General features: G+C 42.8%; 1 protein-coding gene across 6 annotated transcripts in view; it reads right to left on the bottom strand.

Annotated features, from left to right (window-relative positions):
- DGKZ (diacylglycerol kinase zeta) overlaps positions 1-17,333 on the bottom strand; it is a 166,433-nt gene that overhangs the window by 79,755 nt on the left and 69,345 nt on the right. For 2 of the 6 annotated variants that reach the window (XM_069965343.1, XM_069965344.1), the window contains exon 1: positions 206-511. The exons of the other annotated variants lie outside the window; for them this stretch is intronic. In XM_069965343.1, coding sequence (XP_069821444.1) covers positions 206-287 — 82 coding nt within the window. In that variant the 5' untranslated portion in view covers positions 288-511. Of the gene's footprint in view, positions 1-205; positions 512-17,333 lie in introns of those variants that run through there. 6 annotated transcript variants of the gene reach the window in all.

The following is a 17,333-nucleotide window of genomic DNA, read 5'->3' as shown; positions in this document are numbered from 1 at the left end:
ACCAAGTGATAAAACATTTAACTCACAAGATACACAGTCCCTGCCATCATCCCCATCGACTTCAAGTGTCCCAAATACGTGCTGGATAGTCTCAGAGTATTGCTTCAAAACTATCCCCACCATCCTGCAACTTTTATTAACTATCCCAAAAGCCCACATACCCCCCTCAAAATAAGGGTAAAGAAATAAAAAAAAAGTCTGTGACCTGATCTGCTGGGCAGAAGATTCGGCGCAGTCAGAGACTGGGAGCAGTCCACTGTGTAAGAAGAGAGGAGGAGGATTAGCATTAAGGAAGCATGACTGAGTGAGAAGAGTGTTCAAGTGTGAGCGAGTGCGCGCCCTGTACAGCGTGAGAACAAGGAAACAGTCAGCCTGTCTGTACCAGTATGTCAAAGCGAAAGGTGAGTGTGCTGTGTGGGTGTGCGTGGTGAGTGTGAGCCTGCAAAGGTGTCGCAAAACTGTGATCACTGTCACCTTAAGTGTTAACACCGTCAAAGGCGAGATACACTAGTATATATTATGCATTGTGCTATATCAGGGGGAGTATATACTGTGCATATATTGCTGCAAAAATGAAGAATGAATAAGGGCCCATAAAAAGTTGTAACCCCCAATATATAGGGGAGACAGTTACTGGGGCATTGTGGTAGTATGGCATGTATGAGTAAGGTGCTATGTATGTGTGTGTATTGGAGCAGAGAGGCAGCTGCTGTCCATCTTCCAGCCTGTGGGCACTGGTCTCCAGTCCTAGTTTGGAGTTTGGGTTATAAGGTTCCCCCCCCCCCCCCCCCGGCGCAGAACGACAGAGACGCCTCATTGGTAAGTCCCAACACTTGAGAGAGAACAGCGAGGAGGAGCGATGAGAGGAGGGGGCACAGAAACAAGCAGGTGAGTATGAGAGAGAGAGGAAACTGCCTGCCAGGGGGGATAGGAGACATCAGACGAGAGGGGCGGAGGGCACGGCAGGGAACAGGCAGCAGGGTACAGTAAGATACGCAGAAGAGGAAGGCGGCGAGCAGAGCAATGAGATGTGCAGGGGGCAGCTAGGGGTGCTGCTGGGTGGCCATGATGATGGTGACGTAAGGTTGTGTTCTGCTTCATCTCCAAAGAGCAACTGCACTGTTAACCATTCGGCTGCCAAAGCCCCCTAGTCCTATTCAACAGACGCGAAAAGTCCTTGAGCCGTCCTCGTCTGCCATGAGCCATATCACTTATTTACACATGGCGGCGGAAATGCTGGGGATCTGCACAGGTGGAATCCAGTAAGAGCCAGGCAGATCTCATCCACATGCTAAGGAAATGGTCAATCCACAAATTCACATTTAAAAAAAATGTATTAGGGGTAGAATCTGCGAAAAACACATATATAACCCGTATACATGGAAAGACGTGCCACACATGTATCTACACTTACTATTCCAAGTCAGAGTCTATGGAACAAATCTAACAAACTATGAGGCATGAAGAGCGAGAGGTGGATCACTACATCACTAGGAAGGTTCGCTGCTCGGGGATCGGGGAAAGCTGGGTTCTAACTAGGGTTAAACTGGACTTCAAATGTAATGGAAAATCCTCACGAGGGCCCAGGATCTGACCCCAATAATAGGCCCTAACATCCCACGACACCAAGGTCCAGCAAAAGACAGCCCCATGTGGAGGGGACTTTGTTGTCAATCGCCTGTCACTTGGGTCTATTTCTGGTGGGATAATTCACAGACCCCCTTATGAGGTCTTACTGGTGATCAGTCCTGTGTGTAATGATAACAACAAAGACCACAACGCCATGAAGGCTAGTCATACACATAAGATAGCTGAAAAAGCATCAACTATCTCTCCCACCTCCCATATGCACATACGTGCTCGACTCGACTGAGTGTGTACGCATTAGGGATGGGGAGAGGGGGAAGCTGCCAGACAGTTCCAGTGGCGGCTTATGTCGTAGAGAACAAAAGGATTGGGTAGATGAAGTCCAATATGCCCCATCTTTCGCTTTCGTCGCTGACTGGAAGTCAGGAGGGTTCTAAACACAGGCAGGTATGGCCAACAAACGTCAAGCTCAAGTTGTGGGTTATCCTGGGTTAGTCCAAACCCAGTGCCACACTGGCCTGCAAGTAGGTAATGGGGTTTTCTGGGTATTAGGATAGGCCATTAATGTCTAGTCTGTAGACTGCTAACACCTGGCACCCCTGCCAAGCAGCTGTGTGGCAGCTCTAGAACATAGACAATCAATAGGGGACAGAATCCATGCACCATTAATGGTGTAGCAATGGTGCCAGGTTACTGCAGCCCAGCTCCTATTCACTTCAATGGAGAGCTGCAGTACCAGACACAATCCATGGACAGGTGTGGCGCTGTTTCTTGAAAACATGTTATGGATAGAGATGAGCAAACTTCGAGCATGCACAAGTCGATCAGAACCCGATCATTCGGTATTTGATTAGCGGTGGCTGCTGAAGTTGGATAAAGCCCTAAGGTTGTCTGGAAAACATGGATATAGTCATTGGCTGTATCCATGTTTTCCACATAGCCTTAGGGCTTTATCCAAGTTCAGCAGCCCCAGCTAATCAAATGCCGAACGATTGGGTTCGGGTGTACTCGAGCATGCTCCAGGTTCGCTCATCTCTAGTTATGGAGAACATAAGTCATCATAAAAAAAAGGATATAATGGAGCATGTGTCAAAACTGATTTACGTGAAACTATACTATAGACAAGCAATGAAAGCCTTCGTGTCAGACTGTAATGGGAATGTTACTATAAAGAGGGACCATGGTAATGTCCGCCATTGAACCCTATGCATGGCAGCTACTAAGTTTCACAATTTTCCATTGTGGTCAGGCGTCTCATCTGCTGCCCTTTACTAAAATGTCTGTAGGTTACAAAGACGACGTGTGGGAAGACAGTGAAGTAACATGACCGCATCAGGTATGTTCATATATGTTCAAAGACATATAGGTCTGTATAGGAGCTCTATACACAAAGCTTCATTTTTATTCTAGATGCACTGGAGCAAGAAAAACGTTGCGATGTCTGCAGTGTGGCCCCCGGGGCATTATCCTGCTAAAGGAGGACACTGCTATTATGGGATCCCGCTGTTAGGACTTGGACATTGGTTAGATAGGCGATATGTGTCACAGTAACATCTACATGATGACGAGCAGGACATTGCCATCATGCTGCCCCCGCCAGCTTGTCTTCTTCCCATAATGCATCCTGGTGCCATCTCTTTCCAGGTAAGTAACACACCAGGTAAGTATGAAACCCTGGGTGCCCATAACCCTGGCCTTCCTTGAAGCTCTCTTGGTGGGTACTAACCCCTACATATCAGGAATACCCCACACCCATCATACAGTCGACATCTCCTTATCCTTACCAAATAGGTCAAGAAAGCAAAGACAAGAAGCATCTATAATGACCAGACCTAGACCCCAACACAGAGAGGCAGGAGCCATCACTATAGAGCCGCCTATCCAGAGACACCACGCAACATCTGTACAAGGAGAGACATCTATCTCCCAGATAATCGGGATAACACATGTACCGCAGGCTTAGGGAAGAAACAACGGATAATGGAAGGAAGGCTGAACTCTGATCTGGATGATGGAGATGATAGGAAGAAAGCGGGAAGGTGCCGGAACCACAGAAAGCTGAATATACAAAAAGGTACAGAAGGAGGTGGAGGGGACAAAAAAGAAGAAAGAGAGTGAGAAAGAGGGGAGAGAAGAAAGAGAGAGAGTGAGGGGGAAAGAGAGAGAGAGAGGGGGGGGGGGGGGAAGAGAGAGAAAAAAAAGAGAAATAGATAAAGGACGCAGATAAGAGGAAGATGCAATTAAGATACGAGATGGATGAGAGGGAGAGAGAAAGACAAACAGACCAATAGAAAGAAGATATAGATACAAGGAAGTAAGAAGATAGATAGATAGATAGATAGATAGGTTATGGATAGATAGATAGATAGATAGATAGATAGATAGATAGATAGATAGATAGAAAGATAGGTGATAGATAGATAGATGTGATAGACAGATAGTAGGGAGATAGATAGATGTGATAGACAGATAGTAGGGAGATAGATAGGTTATGGATAGGTGATAGATAGAGATAGATAGATAGATAGATAGATAGATAGATAGATAGATAGATAGATAGATAGATAGATAGATAGATCTCACTGCTATAGGGCGGACAGCTGCAGTAGATGTGGGGGCTCCGGCGCGCTGCAGAAAAGACTATAAGGAGATTACGGTCACACTGTGTAAGCCTTCATCTTTCAGGGTTGCCCAGCGCCCCCTCTGCCCTCCACCAATCACATCTATTCCCGGTGGTGAAACAACTACTGTGCGGTGAGGCTGAAAATATCCCCGACCTCTCAGACTAACAACATCGTCCATGACCCAAGAAATGTAAGGCAGCAGCTCCTACGGGACGGATACAGAAACACAATGACATGTCTGACATTAGAAGCCCCCAAACTTCTCCGCATTCGCTGTACAGGTGAGTGCAGGTTATTGTTCCCTGTCATCTAGAATTCTGACAGTCCCAGTTACATCCATCCTGATGGCGAGCATAGACACATGTACACAGAGTGTATAGTACCATACGTCATTAACCTGCAAACAGTATAAGGGATACTCCCCCCCATGACAACTCTGCCAGTCCACTCTCAGCACAGATACATCTGCTACTGCCTGCAGGGAGCTAAAGAAAGATGCAAAGGAAGAAGTACCAAATGAGGCGTAAAATCCATAGTAGGAGCCCTCTAGTCTCATGTCTTATGTATTGTAAACTATTGCTATAAAATCACCAGCTATTTTCTTTCCCATAGCACCAACATACTGCACAACGCAGTACACATTATTCATATCTTGCTCTGAGATATATATATGGTGTAAAAATAACACATAAGTTATTGATACTCTCCTACCTTGATCCCCCCACAGCTCCTAGTCCCTGCTCGTCACTGCTTCTTCCTGGTTCCAGTAATGGTTCGTTTCCACAAAAAAGTGAAGAGTGAAAAGAGTGAAGCAGGACACTACTGTGGCCATTGATTGGCTGAGGGGGGGGGGGTTTAACATCACAGGAAGTAGTACTGGTACTGGGGATCAGAGTAGGTGAGTATCACGTGTTTGTTATTTTTACACCAACCCCAGGCACATGAAAAAAAAAAAAAATTCTAACACTATTTATATGGTCATCGTGGAAAACTGTCGGCTTAAAATGTTTTCAGATCAACAGGTGCCAGAAAGTTATATAAATTTGTAATTTACCTCTATTAAAAACAAAAAACCTCAAGACTTCCAGTACTTATCAGCTGCTGTATGTCCTGCAGGAAATGGTGTTTTCTTTCCAGTCTGACACAGTGCTCTCTGCTGACACCTCTGTCCATGTCAGGAACTGTCTAAAGCAAGAAAGGTTTTCTATAGGAATTTACTACTGCTCTGGATGGTTCCTGCCACAGACAGCAGGTGACAGCAGAGAGCACTATGTCAGATTATAAAAAATACACCACTTCCTACAGAACACACATCAGCTCATAAGTACTGAAAAATCTGAGTTTTTAAAATAGAAATAGAAGTAATTTTTAAATCTGTATAACCTAACTCCAGTTGATTTGGAAACAACTTTTTTGTTGAAGTTTCCCTTTAAAAGGAGAAGTCCGGCCAAAATTAATTTTGATACGTTGTTACTTATGACAAGTTATACAAATTTCTAATGTACATTAATTATGGGAAATGCACATATAGGGCCATTTCCCTTAATTTAGTAAATCAGGAAGTGTTAGAATTCTCTCAGATACAGTGACGTCACGACGAAAGGTGTAATTCCTATGGAGTGTCCAGCAGGGGGCGCTCTATATGTAGAAGTCTATGGGACTTTATTGTTTCTATAGATGTCTATGTAAAGTAATGTAATGTAGTGTAGTTTAGTGTACAGTATGCTTTATTGAATGAATACATCTATGGAATACTTTAGGGAGCAAGTGTCCTTGCTCCCCAAAGTATTGCATAAATGTATTCATTCAGTACATTAGGATATCACAGCAAGCCCGTCGATCCGCCGCATTCCCGACGATCCGGACTATATACACTGAACTACTGCTCCCATCATCTGCTCATAGTATGAGCAGGTGATGGGAGCTGTAGCTGGGTTATGGCTATGACTTGCCTGCTGCCGCTGATGCCACTGCTTATGCCGCTGGGCACAGGGGGGAGCCGCTCATCCCACAGGAGCACTCCCCCCTCCTCCTCCTCCTTCCGGGATCCTGGGAACCTCCCCCCTATCCCAGGGCTGACTCCCCGCCTGGCCGCCGCTCTCCTCCCACACATACCGGCTCCCGATGCATCCTGGTGTCCGCACTGATGCATCGGGAGCTTTTATGTGTGGGGGGAGAGCAGCGGCCAGGAGGGGAGTCAGCCCTGGGATAGGGGGGAGGTTCCCAGGATCCCTGAAGGAGGAGGAGGGGGGAGTGCTCCTGTGTACTAAGCGGCTCCCCCCTGCGCCCGGCGGCATAAGCAGTGGCATCAGCGGCGGCAGGCAAGTCATAGACATAACCCAGCTACAGCTCCCATCACCTGCTCATACTATGAGCAGATGATGGGAGCAGTAGTTCAGTGTATATAGTCCGGATCGGCGGGCGGCGGATCGGCGGGCTTACTGTGATATCCTAAAGTACTGAATGAATACATTTATGCAATACTTTGGGGAGCAAGGACACTTGCTCCCCAAAGTATTCCATAGATGTATTCATTCAATAAAGCATACTGTACACTACATTACATTACTTTACATAGACATCTATAGAAAAAATAAAGTCCCATAGACTTCTACATATAGAGCGCCCCCTGCTGGACACTCCATAGGAATTACACCTTTCGTTGTGACGTCACTGTATCTGTATCTGAGAGAATTCTAACACTCTCTGATCTACAAAATTAAGGGAAATAGCCCTATATGTGCATTTCCCATAATTAATGTACATTAGAAATTTGTATAACTTTTCATAAGTAACAACATATCAAAAATTAATTTTGGCCGGACTTCTACTTTAACAGAAAAGGCTTAAAGCGACTCTGTACCCACAATCTAAACCCCCCCCCCCCCCAAACCACTTGTACCTTCGGATAGCTTGCCTTTGGTCCGTTCGGCAGGTGATGCAGTTTTTGTCCTATAAAACAACTTTTAAACTTGCAGCCCTGTGTCAACCTGCCGTGGCCTAGAGTATCTGTGCATTAGGCTGGCACAACCTTTCTGTCCCTCCTCCCCACCCTCTTCATCATTAGAAATGCTCCAGGCAGATTACCTCCTATTCATCACCTGTGTCAGCCCGACACATGGGCTGGATCGTTAATGCATCTGTGCAGTGTTCACTGCAGAGGAATAGAAAAAATCCTGCCAGTGGCATTCCTAATGATGAAGAGGGTGGGGAGGAAGGACGGAGGGGTGGTGCAAGGATAGGGCACAGATACTCTAGGCCACACCAATTTGGCACAGGGCTGCAAGTTTAAAATTTATTTTTTTTAGGACAATAACTGCATCACCTGACGAACGGACCCCAGGACAGATCCTGGATTAAAAGCAGCTATCTGCGGGTCAAAGTGGTTTGGGGGGGACAGATTGTGGGTACAGAGTCGCTTTAAGCAACAGTCCTATCCTGCATATCCTGGTAAACAGATACCCTGTAGCGGCAATGCAGGGAAACAGAGTTTCCTTCACAGCTGATCGCTGGGGGCCCCAGCAGAATTATACTTGTGTGACCAGCTTATTTTCACGGGATCCTTTTAACAAGTAGGCATTTTGCAAAGTGGAAAACCCCTTTAAGGCGAATATTTTTTATTTACATAAAACGTACAAAAAAACAGCAGTAGAAACGTCCAACCTAGCTGGAAAGTCACACAATGTGGAAAATGTAACAGAAGACAGGCTAGCCCAGTTCTGCTTATTTATTTCCCATTTTTTTGGATCCCGTCGTTCCAGAATTTGGTTACTTGTTCATAACAAAAGACCGTTATGTAAATATTGTTTTTGTGACTAATTATTAAAATGAAGTTCAGTTTTTTTTGCCAAAGACCTGAACACACAAATGCCATATAAAGAGCTGTGTACAACATATAAAAGGGATATTCATATAACGCTACGCCAACATGCTGATAAACACTGCACACAATGTAACCCACCACCTTAGTTATACATGATCACAAAGCTGGGCTTAGAGGGAATGTATTAACTACACTTTCTTTTACTAATTAGAATCAGATACCAAAACTTGTAATTTTTTTTATTTCACTTTTTGTACATTGTTATGGGAGCTACCATTTTGCCCGTGTTGTTTTTAACAGCATTTAGTCATATGCTTTACAGCAAGACTCATGGACATAGATTACAATAGACAGTCCCCTTGAAATAACTGTGAAACATTACTGAGCACGCTCTGTGACCTTTGAATAGGTTGTTCCACAGGGAGATAGTATTGGCTTCTCTCTCTACTGGTGTTGCATGTTGCTGTAAAGCTGTGCAGATCACTTTACAGCACCGTCCTCTTAGCACTACACACACAACAGGAAAAAATGCCACCAAAAATTCTTTAAATAATTAATTTAACCCCTTCTGGCAGAATCATGTACAGGCACGTCCCAATCTGCATGCCATTCCAGCAGATGGACGTGCCGATACGTGACTGGAATGACATGAGCGATCAGTGCACTTGCTGCATCTACAGTGCTGTAAGGAGGGAGAAGTATCCATTACTGTGACGTCAGGAGGCTTCCCCAAGGCCTCCTGTGTCACAGCTACGGTGGCTGATCAGGCTCAGTCTGATCAGTTTTGCCTATTACAGGCACATTGCACTGCATTGCAGATCAGCATGGTGGGACAATAAAATAAAGTAAAAATAAATAAATAAACTAAAATTCACATATAATCCACACAGCCCCCAATACAATACTAAAATAATAAATAATAATAAAATAATAAAAACAAAAAAAAAGTACACAGATTTAGTATCGCCGCATGCGTAACAATGCTGGCAATAAAATTATCTCATAATTAAACCCTTACGGTGAACGCAGAAAATTTTAAATAAAAAAAATTCAAATTTTAGCACTTTTTCATGAAAAGTTGGCATTTTTTACAAGAAATTGGGCCAAAATTTACCATTAAACTAAATTACAATATGTCACGAAAAAAAAATCTCAGAATCAGTAAGATAAGTTATAACATCATAGCTATGACCGCATAAAGCGAGACAAGTCAGATATAACAAATGGGCTCTGGTCCTGAAAGCCAAAGTCAGCCCAGTCCTGAATGGGTTAACATAAAATCTTTTAAGCGATCAGTCAGTTTTTGCTCACACATTCCTTTTAAAAGGTTTTCCCCTTTGCGTCACCACAGGTGAAAAGAGGAATTACACTGTTCTCCCTGAAATCAATGAGCTTACACCTCTGAAGTAGCGTTAACATCAGGAGGGAACAAATAAATCAACAAAAAAATATTATGAAGGAGGGGGTTGAGGTTTTTGTACTGGAAGAATGTTGGATAACAACCTAAAGCTCCCAGTATGTTGCCATTAGATGGGGGACTCTAGCACCAACATCTTAAAGCCAAAAATGTTCTTTAAAATATCACCTTTATTCCAGTTTGTGTTAAAACTAGAGACTGTGTAACCAACGTATTTCAAGCTTTGATGTTCTTCATCACGGGTTTCCTTTCTCTCTATAACTAAAAGGCTATCATTGTATTGAGAACAATTTATAGTAGATCTGATAAAGATTTTGTACGTCAAGGATTAGCTTTGGTTTGTCCTTCAGTGAATCCTGAAACCGTGGCTTATTGCATCCGCTAAAATAAACTTAATAAACGTAATACTTCACAGCACTTCTATAAAGTCCCAGAACTATTACTGTTGATTCTGCTATGCTGTAGGGCACATGAGTGACTTGAAAAGTACTAGTGACATCTGCAGGTAAGAACTAGGTATAACTATTATAACTATAAATCTGAATATTGATCTTGCGTTCTAGAATTCTACTCAATTATAACTTAGGTGTTTCTAGGCTAAAATCAATATAAAGACATATACGGTATACTGAAAAGTTCATGATAGTTGCGATTGCCCACTAGAAAGAGAATTCAGACAAAAAAATATACATGGCATCAAAGTCTACTGGTCTGGTTTGAATACCCTATATTTCAGTGCTTCGGTTTATGCCCTCTCACCTATTTTGCTCTGGAAGACCCAGCAGATGTGTGTGCCATCAGAACAGTCCAGGTTTTAATAGACACTGTGTAATACTTAATTTCACCTGCGGGTGTGCTGCAGGGAAAATAAACACACAAAGATCACTGGGATTGTTTCAGTTTCTTGTCATCACGAACCTTTTACAAACATGCTAAGTAGACAACCCCTTTAGGATCTCCTCTGGATATCAAAAGTTTAGTGCATTATGTGATATATTTTAAAGTCGTTTACACCTTTTTTTGCAGAAATCAAAGACACAAAGAACACACCAGGATATTGAAGAATATACATGTCTAAAAAAAAAGCTCAAAATGTTGGTGTGTTAACTCGGAATACCCCTTTAAATCTGACAGCCTGGCAACTGAAGCCTCTCCTGTAAGGGTATGTTTACACTCCAGAATAGGTGAAGAATTCCAAGCAGAGCTTGCCTGTCCTATTGATTCAATTAAATGTCTCAAGCTCAATCCGCCATCCGCCATCCGCCCAAAGAATTGACATGTCAATTCCTTGGGCAGATTGCGGATTGCATTTGAGAAATAACATTGAGTCCATGGAAAAGGCGGAACTTCAAGCGGGAGACGGCACGCAGACTTAGCTGGAAATTCCTTGCGTAATTTCGTAGTGTGAACATACCCTTAGGGTGGGTTCACACTACGGAATTCTCGCGGATAAACTCCGCAGAATTCCGTCGTGTGTCCGCGCGCCTTTTCATTCTATTCTATGGCCGGGCATATTCCGCTATCCGCCGGCCCATAGAATGGCGGAATACTGCGGAATTCCGCGGATATTATCCGCGAGGATTCTGTAGTGTGAGCCCACCCATACTGCGGAATTCCGCGGATATTATCCGTGAGAATTTCGTAGTGTGAACCCACCCTTACAGAGCATCCAAGCCAAAAATGCTTTGCCTCCAGCAAAAATCTTTTTCTTTCAAATCAACTGTTTTCAGAAATTTACATAGGTTTGTAAATTACTTCTACTTAAAAATCTCTAGTCTTTCACTACTTATCAGTTGCTGTATGTCTTGCAGGAAGTACTGTCTTATTTTCAGTCTGACACAGTGCTCTCTGCTGCCACCTCTGTCCATGTCAGGAACTGTCCAGAGCAGGACAGGTTTTCTATGGGGATTTGCTGCTGCTCAGGACAGTTCCCATTAGGGAGAGCAGATAGCGCTGTGTGAGACTGAAAAGAAAACACCACTTCCTGCAGGACATGCAGCAGCTGATAAGTAATGAAAGACTTGAGAATTTTTAAATAGAAGCAATTAAAAAAGATTTTTGCAAAAGTACCCCTTTTAAAGAAAACATGTAAAAAGAAAATGACCTATGGGTGCAGTCACAGGTCACAGAGCATGCTTACAAATATGTCCCATAGAAAGAAAAGAGTCTGGAGACATTCATTGTTTCCTTCTTGCTGTAAGGGACATCACTAAAATGCTGGTAAAAAAAAAAAAACAACTCAAGCAAGATGGCTGCCCCCATAATAATGTAAAAAAATTGTAAAAAATAAAAAATTACAGTTTATAAAAAACTAAACAAAATGAACATGTAAAGAGAATACCAAGATGAAAACGTATCGCCTATGCACAGCATGGGTCTGATTGGTGGAGGTCTGCCCTCAGGTATCCCCACTATTCACAAAAATGGGGGTCCTTTGTACACCAAGGTGAAAGGATTGGCCATTTGACTTGCTATGGGAGTGAGACAGCTGTACTTAACAATTTTTACCAAGTCCCATAGAGAGTGACTGCCCAATCACCACTTTATTTCAGATTTTTACACAGAATTAAATTACAAAGTTATAAAACTTTCAGACCAGTTGATTTCAAGGGAAAAAAATTGCTGGAAGTCAGGCTTTACAATGCATTCTCTATGGAGGAGCGTGACTTCCGGCGTTCAATCACAGGAGACAGAAGAGGAGTCGCAGTATACAACTTTGTAATGTTTGTTATTTAAGTGAATGGCCCCCTTCCCCAATCGCGTCTCAGCAGCTGATGACGCGGCAGAGGGGGGGCCGGCATGAGGGACGGCTGGAGAGGTTCGGCCGGCCTCCCGAAGACGTCGTCGACACAAGATGGCGGACAAGGTCGACAGCGAACACGTAAGTATAATGCACCAACACTTCTGGGGTAGGGGGGAACACGGGGAAGGGAGCCATTCACTTAAATAACACACATTACAAAGTTGTATAACTTTGTAATGTGTGTTATTTAGTGAATAAAAGTTAAATGCCGCACTACCCCTTTAACTGCTTCTTTAAGAGGCCACATAGTTTGGGAAGAACACTTTATATCATCAGTATATCAGCGAAAGCCTAAACTTACCCAAAGTAAAGTACTACACTGCCACCTATCTGCGAATTTTGGAACAAAAATATTTTATTCAACAAATGGGCATTTTCTAAAAGTTCAGTTATCCAATTTTTTTAGTTAAAAAAGATTGATTAATGGGGGGGGGGAGGGAGAGTTATTGAGCACAGCTGGTCTTACTGCTTGAGACCTGCTGTGATCAAGAGATGTAGTAGAGAGTGCAGCACAGCGCCATCCACTCCCTAGCTGGCCATTAATTCTGACAATATAGCCTCATAGACTTACACTGTCAGAATTAGCCAGCTGGGGAGTGGATTGCGCTGCCTCTGTGCTCTCTCCCTGGTTATATCTCCTGATCACAGAGGGCCTCAGCAGTGAGATCCCCTGTGATCAATAACTTCTGATGTGCCTCAACACATGTGAAAAGATATTTCGTGCCATGCACTCTTTAAAGGAGCTTTTATGATGATGGGTTCCCTTGAAGTCACACTGAATTAGGAGTTAAAATTCTTTGTCAAGGAAGAAGAGCATTTTAATTGCCGATTTCACAATCAGTTGTGTAAAATGCACAGATAGTAAGCAAGGAAAGCACAGTCAATGCTATTGTGCTTCTATCCGGGATTAGAAAACATGTCCGCTTTCTCCCCAAACTAGCAGCACACCCGTCCTTAGTGTGTGGTATTTCAGATCAGTTCCATTGACGTGAATGGCGATAAGTTGTAATACTACACACAACCTAAGGACAAGGGTGGCGTGGTTTCTGGAACATTCATGTTTTTCTAATCATACATAACATCTATAAACAGGGCTGGAGTCCTAGACCTAGAACTTATTTTGTGCATGGTACTAAAGGGCAGTAGTTGTTAGCGGATCCACAGAGTCCAGCGTTTGGTTCGGTGTTTCGATGGCTCCCATACAGAATGAATGGAGTGAAGGCACCCGCTCTAATTTATAAAGACCCTAGTACCCATTCTCACAATCACTGTGGGCCCCAGTGATCCGATAACTATCCCCTACCCTTTGGATACTGTACAAGATGGTAAATACCCCTTTACCGATGTTTCATTGCTGTAAAACAACATAAAAACAAAAACAAAAAGTGCCATAAATTGGTGCACATTCAAGCAAATAATAGTCGTAACTGAGTCTTAAGTGGGAGATTCCTCTGGATTCAGGTTCTAAATTCCCTGCTTCTTGGCATGGCCACATATTCAGCTTTCACTGGGCAATAAAATGAAGTGTGAGTAATTTTGTTTGGACGACGCCTCATAAAAAATATTAATATTATAAAAATTACAAATTCCCTTGGAGGACGATCTCCACAGACTACGTGTTACTTCACCCGCCAGCCTGGAACATTCCTGTGGTCTACTGCATTGTACCTGGGCAGCTCTAATAATATTGATATTATTGCGGTGTCCCCTGAGGAAGGTGTGGCAGCAAAACCTGTCAAGGAATGTCATATGTTCTACAAAGTATACCCCAGATGGAAGGCTCCAATACATAAAAATACATTGATTATTGACTGTAAAAAATATATATACTTTGTGATATCTTTTTTTTTTATGTATATCTCTATTGACGGCAAAAAAAATTAGGAAAAAATACAGAATCACATACCAGCCCAGCATATGTGTATTTATAGTGTCCCAGTACAGATGCTTTATGTCACCTGTCTAAAGGTAACTCAGTTGGGTGTCACTTCACACTCTGGGATGATCGGTGCCTTTCATTACCACTTAGTGTCTCACTCTCCCTTGTTCTATGCACAGCTGAAGTAGTAAGGGCTAACTGCTGTTTATTCTATGTTCGGTGTTACCCAGGTATTACACACACCCGGGGACGGATAAGTATCGGGAGACGGGGACGGATAAGTATCGGGAGACGGGGACGGATAAGTATCGGGAGACGGGGACGGATAAGTATCGGGAGACGGGGACGGATAAGTATCGGGAGACGGGGACGGATAAGTATCGGGAGACGGGGACGGATAAGTATCGGGAGACGGGGACGGATAAGTATCGGGAGACGGGGACGGATAAGTATCAGGAGACGGGGACAGATAAGTATCGGGACACGGGGACAGATAAGTATCGGGACACGGGGACGGATAAGTATCGGAACACGGAGACGGATAGGTATCGGGACACAGAGACGTATAGGTATACATTCTTAATATGTTTCCACACCCCCCTGTCTGCACTGTAGTTTTTATTTCGCCGGACTTCTCCTTTCTCCAGACTTTTTTTGTAGAATAAAATAATAACTTAAACGTGAGACTTTCATCAAAACGCACCCCAAGAAAATGCAATGGAAAGGGTCAGATTTGCCATGTTCTGTGACGTATGCCAGCCATACCCCCCCTCACCTAATGGGCGGACAGAGGCAGGACGGCAAGGCGGAGAAGAGGTTTACACCTGTAAACTAAGCAAAAATATACACATGCTCTGCAGCAGCGGTAAATTTTTGTGTGATTCCTGGGGGGGGGGGGCAGTGAGGTAATTGGGGACAGAGCCTAATTTAAGACCAGCGTACGAGTATGCCGGTCTCAATAAATGTCCCCCAAAGGGATATTCTCATCTTTAGAAGTTACCGCCTATGCAAAGGATACAGGATCACAGCGGTCACAAAAATGAATGACCGCTCACCGTATCATTCATTCTACATGGGGCTTCTGGACATTGCCAAGTGCCAAGCTGGTTGTGCTGGCCATGAATGCGAGGTGGGTCAGTGGTCGGAGCCCACTGATCATATCCCATCCTGTGAAAAGAGATCGCTTCTGGAGATGGGAATACCGCTTTGAGTTTTCTATATGTAAATAGATCATTTCTATTGTAAATCGGGGATGGGATTGAAAAAATAAATACTGCTGATATGTCGTGTTCAGATCCCTGGATAGAGCCAGGATGTTCTCTCTTGCTCTTTACTACATGATTGAGCCGGTCTTATAGTGCAAATCTGTGGGACCACCTCAGTTCTATCGATAAATAGCCACATATTCCTCCCCCCGCTCATTCTAGCGATCAGTTGGGGTCAGATCCTGATCAAAACTTTTGAAAAGTTTATAAAAGTGACAGGTACACTTTAAAGTGTTATGTTATCTCGGAATCAGTAACTTCTGACATGTCTGAAGAAGAGACATTAGAAATTACAGTAATACCTAAATGGGTCAGAGACTGATGCCATTAGTCTCAGTACTGGAGTTAAAGGGGTTATTCAGCGAAAAACTTTTTCTTTCAGATCAACTGATATCAAAAAGTTATATACATTTGTAATTTACTTCTATTAAAAACTTTCATGTCTTCCCATAGTTATCAGCTACTATATGTCATGCAGGAAATGTTTTATTTTCAGTCTGGCACAGTGCTCTCTGCTGACACCTCTGGCCGAGACAGGAACTCTGTCTCGGTTTTGTATGTATCCCCATAGAAAACCTCTCCTGCTCTGGACAGTTCCTGTCTCGGCCAGAGATGTCAGCAAAGAGCGCTGTGTCTGACTGAAAATAAAACAACATTTCCTGCAGGACATACAGCAGCTGATAAGTATGTGAAGACTTGAGATTTTTTTAATAGAAGTAAATTACAAATCTATATAACTTTTTGACACCAGTTGATTTGAAAGTAAAGGATTTTCGCTGGACAACCCCTTTAATGACAGGATGGCACTATATAAGCAATTGATAATATTTGCATCCGGATTATTTCTTGAAAGCATGTTTTGCAAATCTACCACCTTGGGCCCTGTGTACACTGGTTATTAAAATGTGCCATTTGAAATTTGATGCAAATTTTTCAATAAAATCCACACCCTATTGAAATCAATGGGGAATCCTTGCTAGAGTTTTGAGGCTTTTTTTTTTCCTTTCAAATCAGAATACCCCTTTAAGACTGGGTTCACACTACCTTTTTGCAATATTTTTTTTCATTCCTTTTTTTTTTTTGCCAAAAACTGATGCATTTGTGTGCATCCATTTTGATCCGTTTTTTCATTGACTTCCATTATAAAAAAAAAAAAAAAACGGATCAAAACAGATGCACACAAATGCATCCGTTTTTTTGGGAAAAAAACGGATTGCAAAACTGTAGTGTGAACCCTGTCTTAAAGGGGTATTCTGATTTGGAAGAAAAAAAACAAGGCTCAAAACTCTGTGGTTTTTTTTAACAGACACAAAAATGAGGTCCGCTACGTTTTTGTCTATATTAAAAAAGAAAACGGATCCGTTTTGATCCCCTTTTATAACGGATCAAAACGGATGTACTATGCATCAGTTTTTTTCAGCCTTTTTTTTTTTTTTTTTGCAATAAAAAACTGATTGCAAAAACGTAGTGTGAACCCAGCCTAAGGATTCCATGCATATTATCACTATACAACGCGTAGCACTTACATACAGTAGGTTCTCCCTCTAGCCACCAAACACAGGTACCTATCACAACTCGCCACCACCCAAATGAGAAAATGTCATCGAAAATAAAGCATAAAAAAAAAAAAAAAAAAGATACAACCCGTAAAGATCTAATATCTATTGTCTATCTTCATAAGGAAAGACTAGGCTTGACGTGTAAAGCAATGTAGTAAAACTGGCAGGACGACTTACTGTGTATGAGCCAATAAAGCTGTTGTAAAACCTTTTGATTCTTTCCAGTTATTTTATTAAAAAGAAAACAACCGTGGTTTACTAAGTGTAAGTGTGCGTAAAAGGGGGATTCCACCATAAGTTGTCACACCATGCAATGTAAACCTAAAGGACTAGAAAAAGCACAGCTACTTTCTAGCACAAACTAACACCCTACCTA

Source organism: Dendropsophus ebraccatus, chromosome 4 (genome assembly GCF_027789765.1).
Source record: "Dendropsophus ebraccatus isolate aDenEbr1 chromosome 4, aDenEbr1.pat, whole genome shotgun sequence".
NCBI lineage: Eukaryota > Metazoa > Chordata > Amphibia > Anura > Hylidae > Dendropsophus > Dendropsophus ebraccatus.
This window is presented reverse-complemented; position numbering and strand designations above follow the sequence as displayed.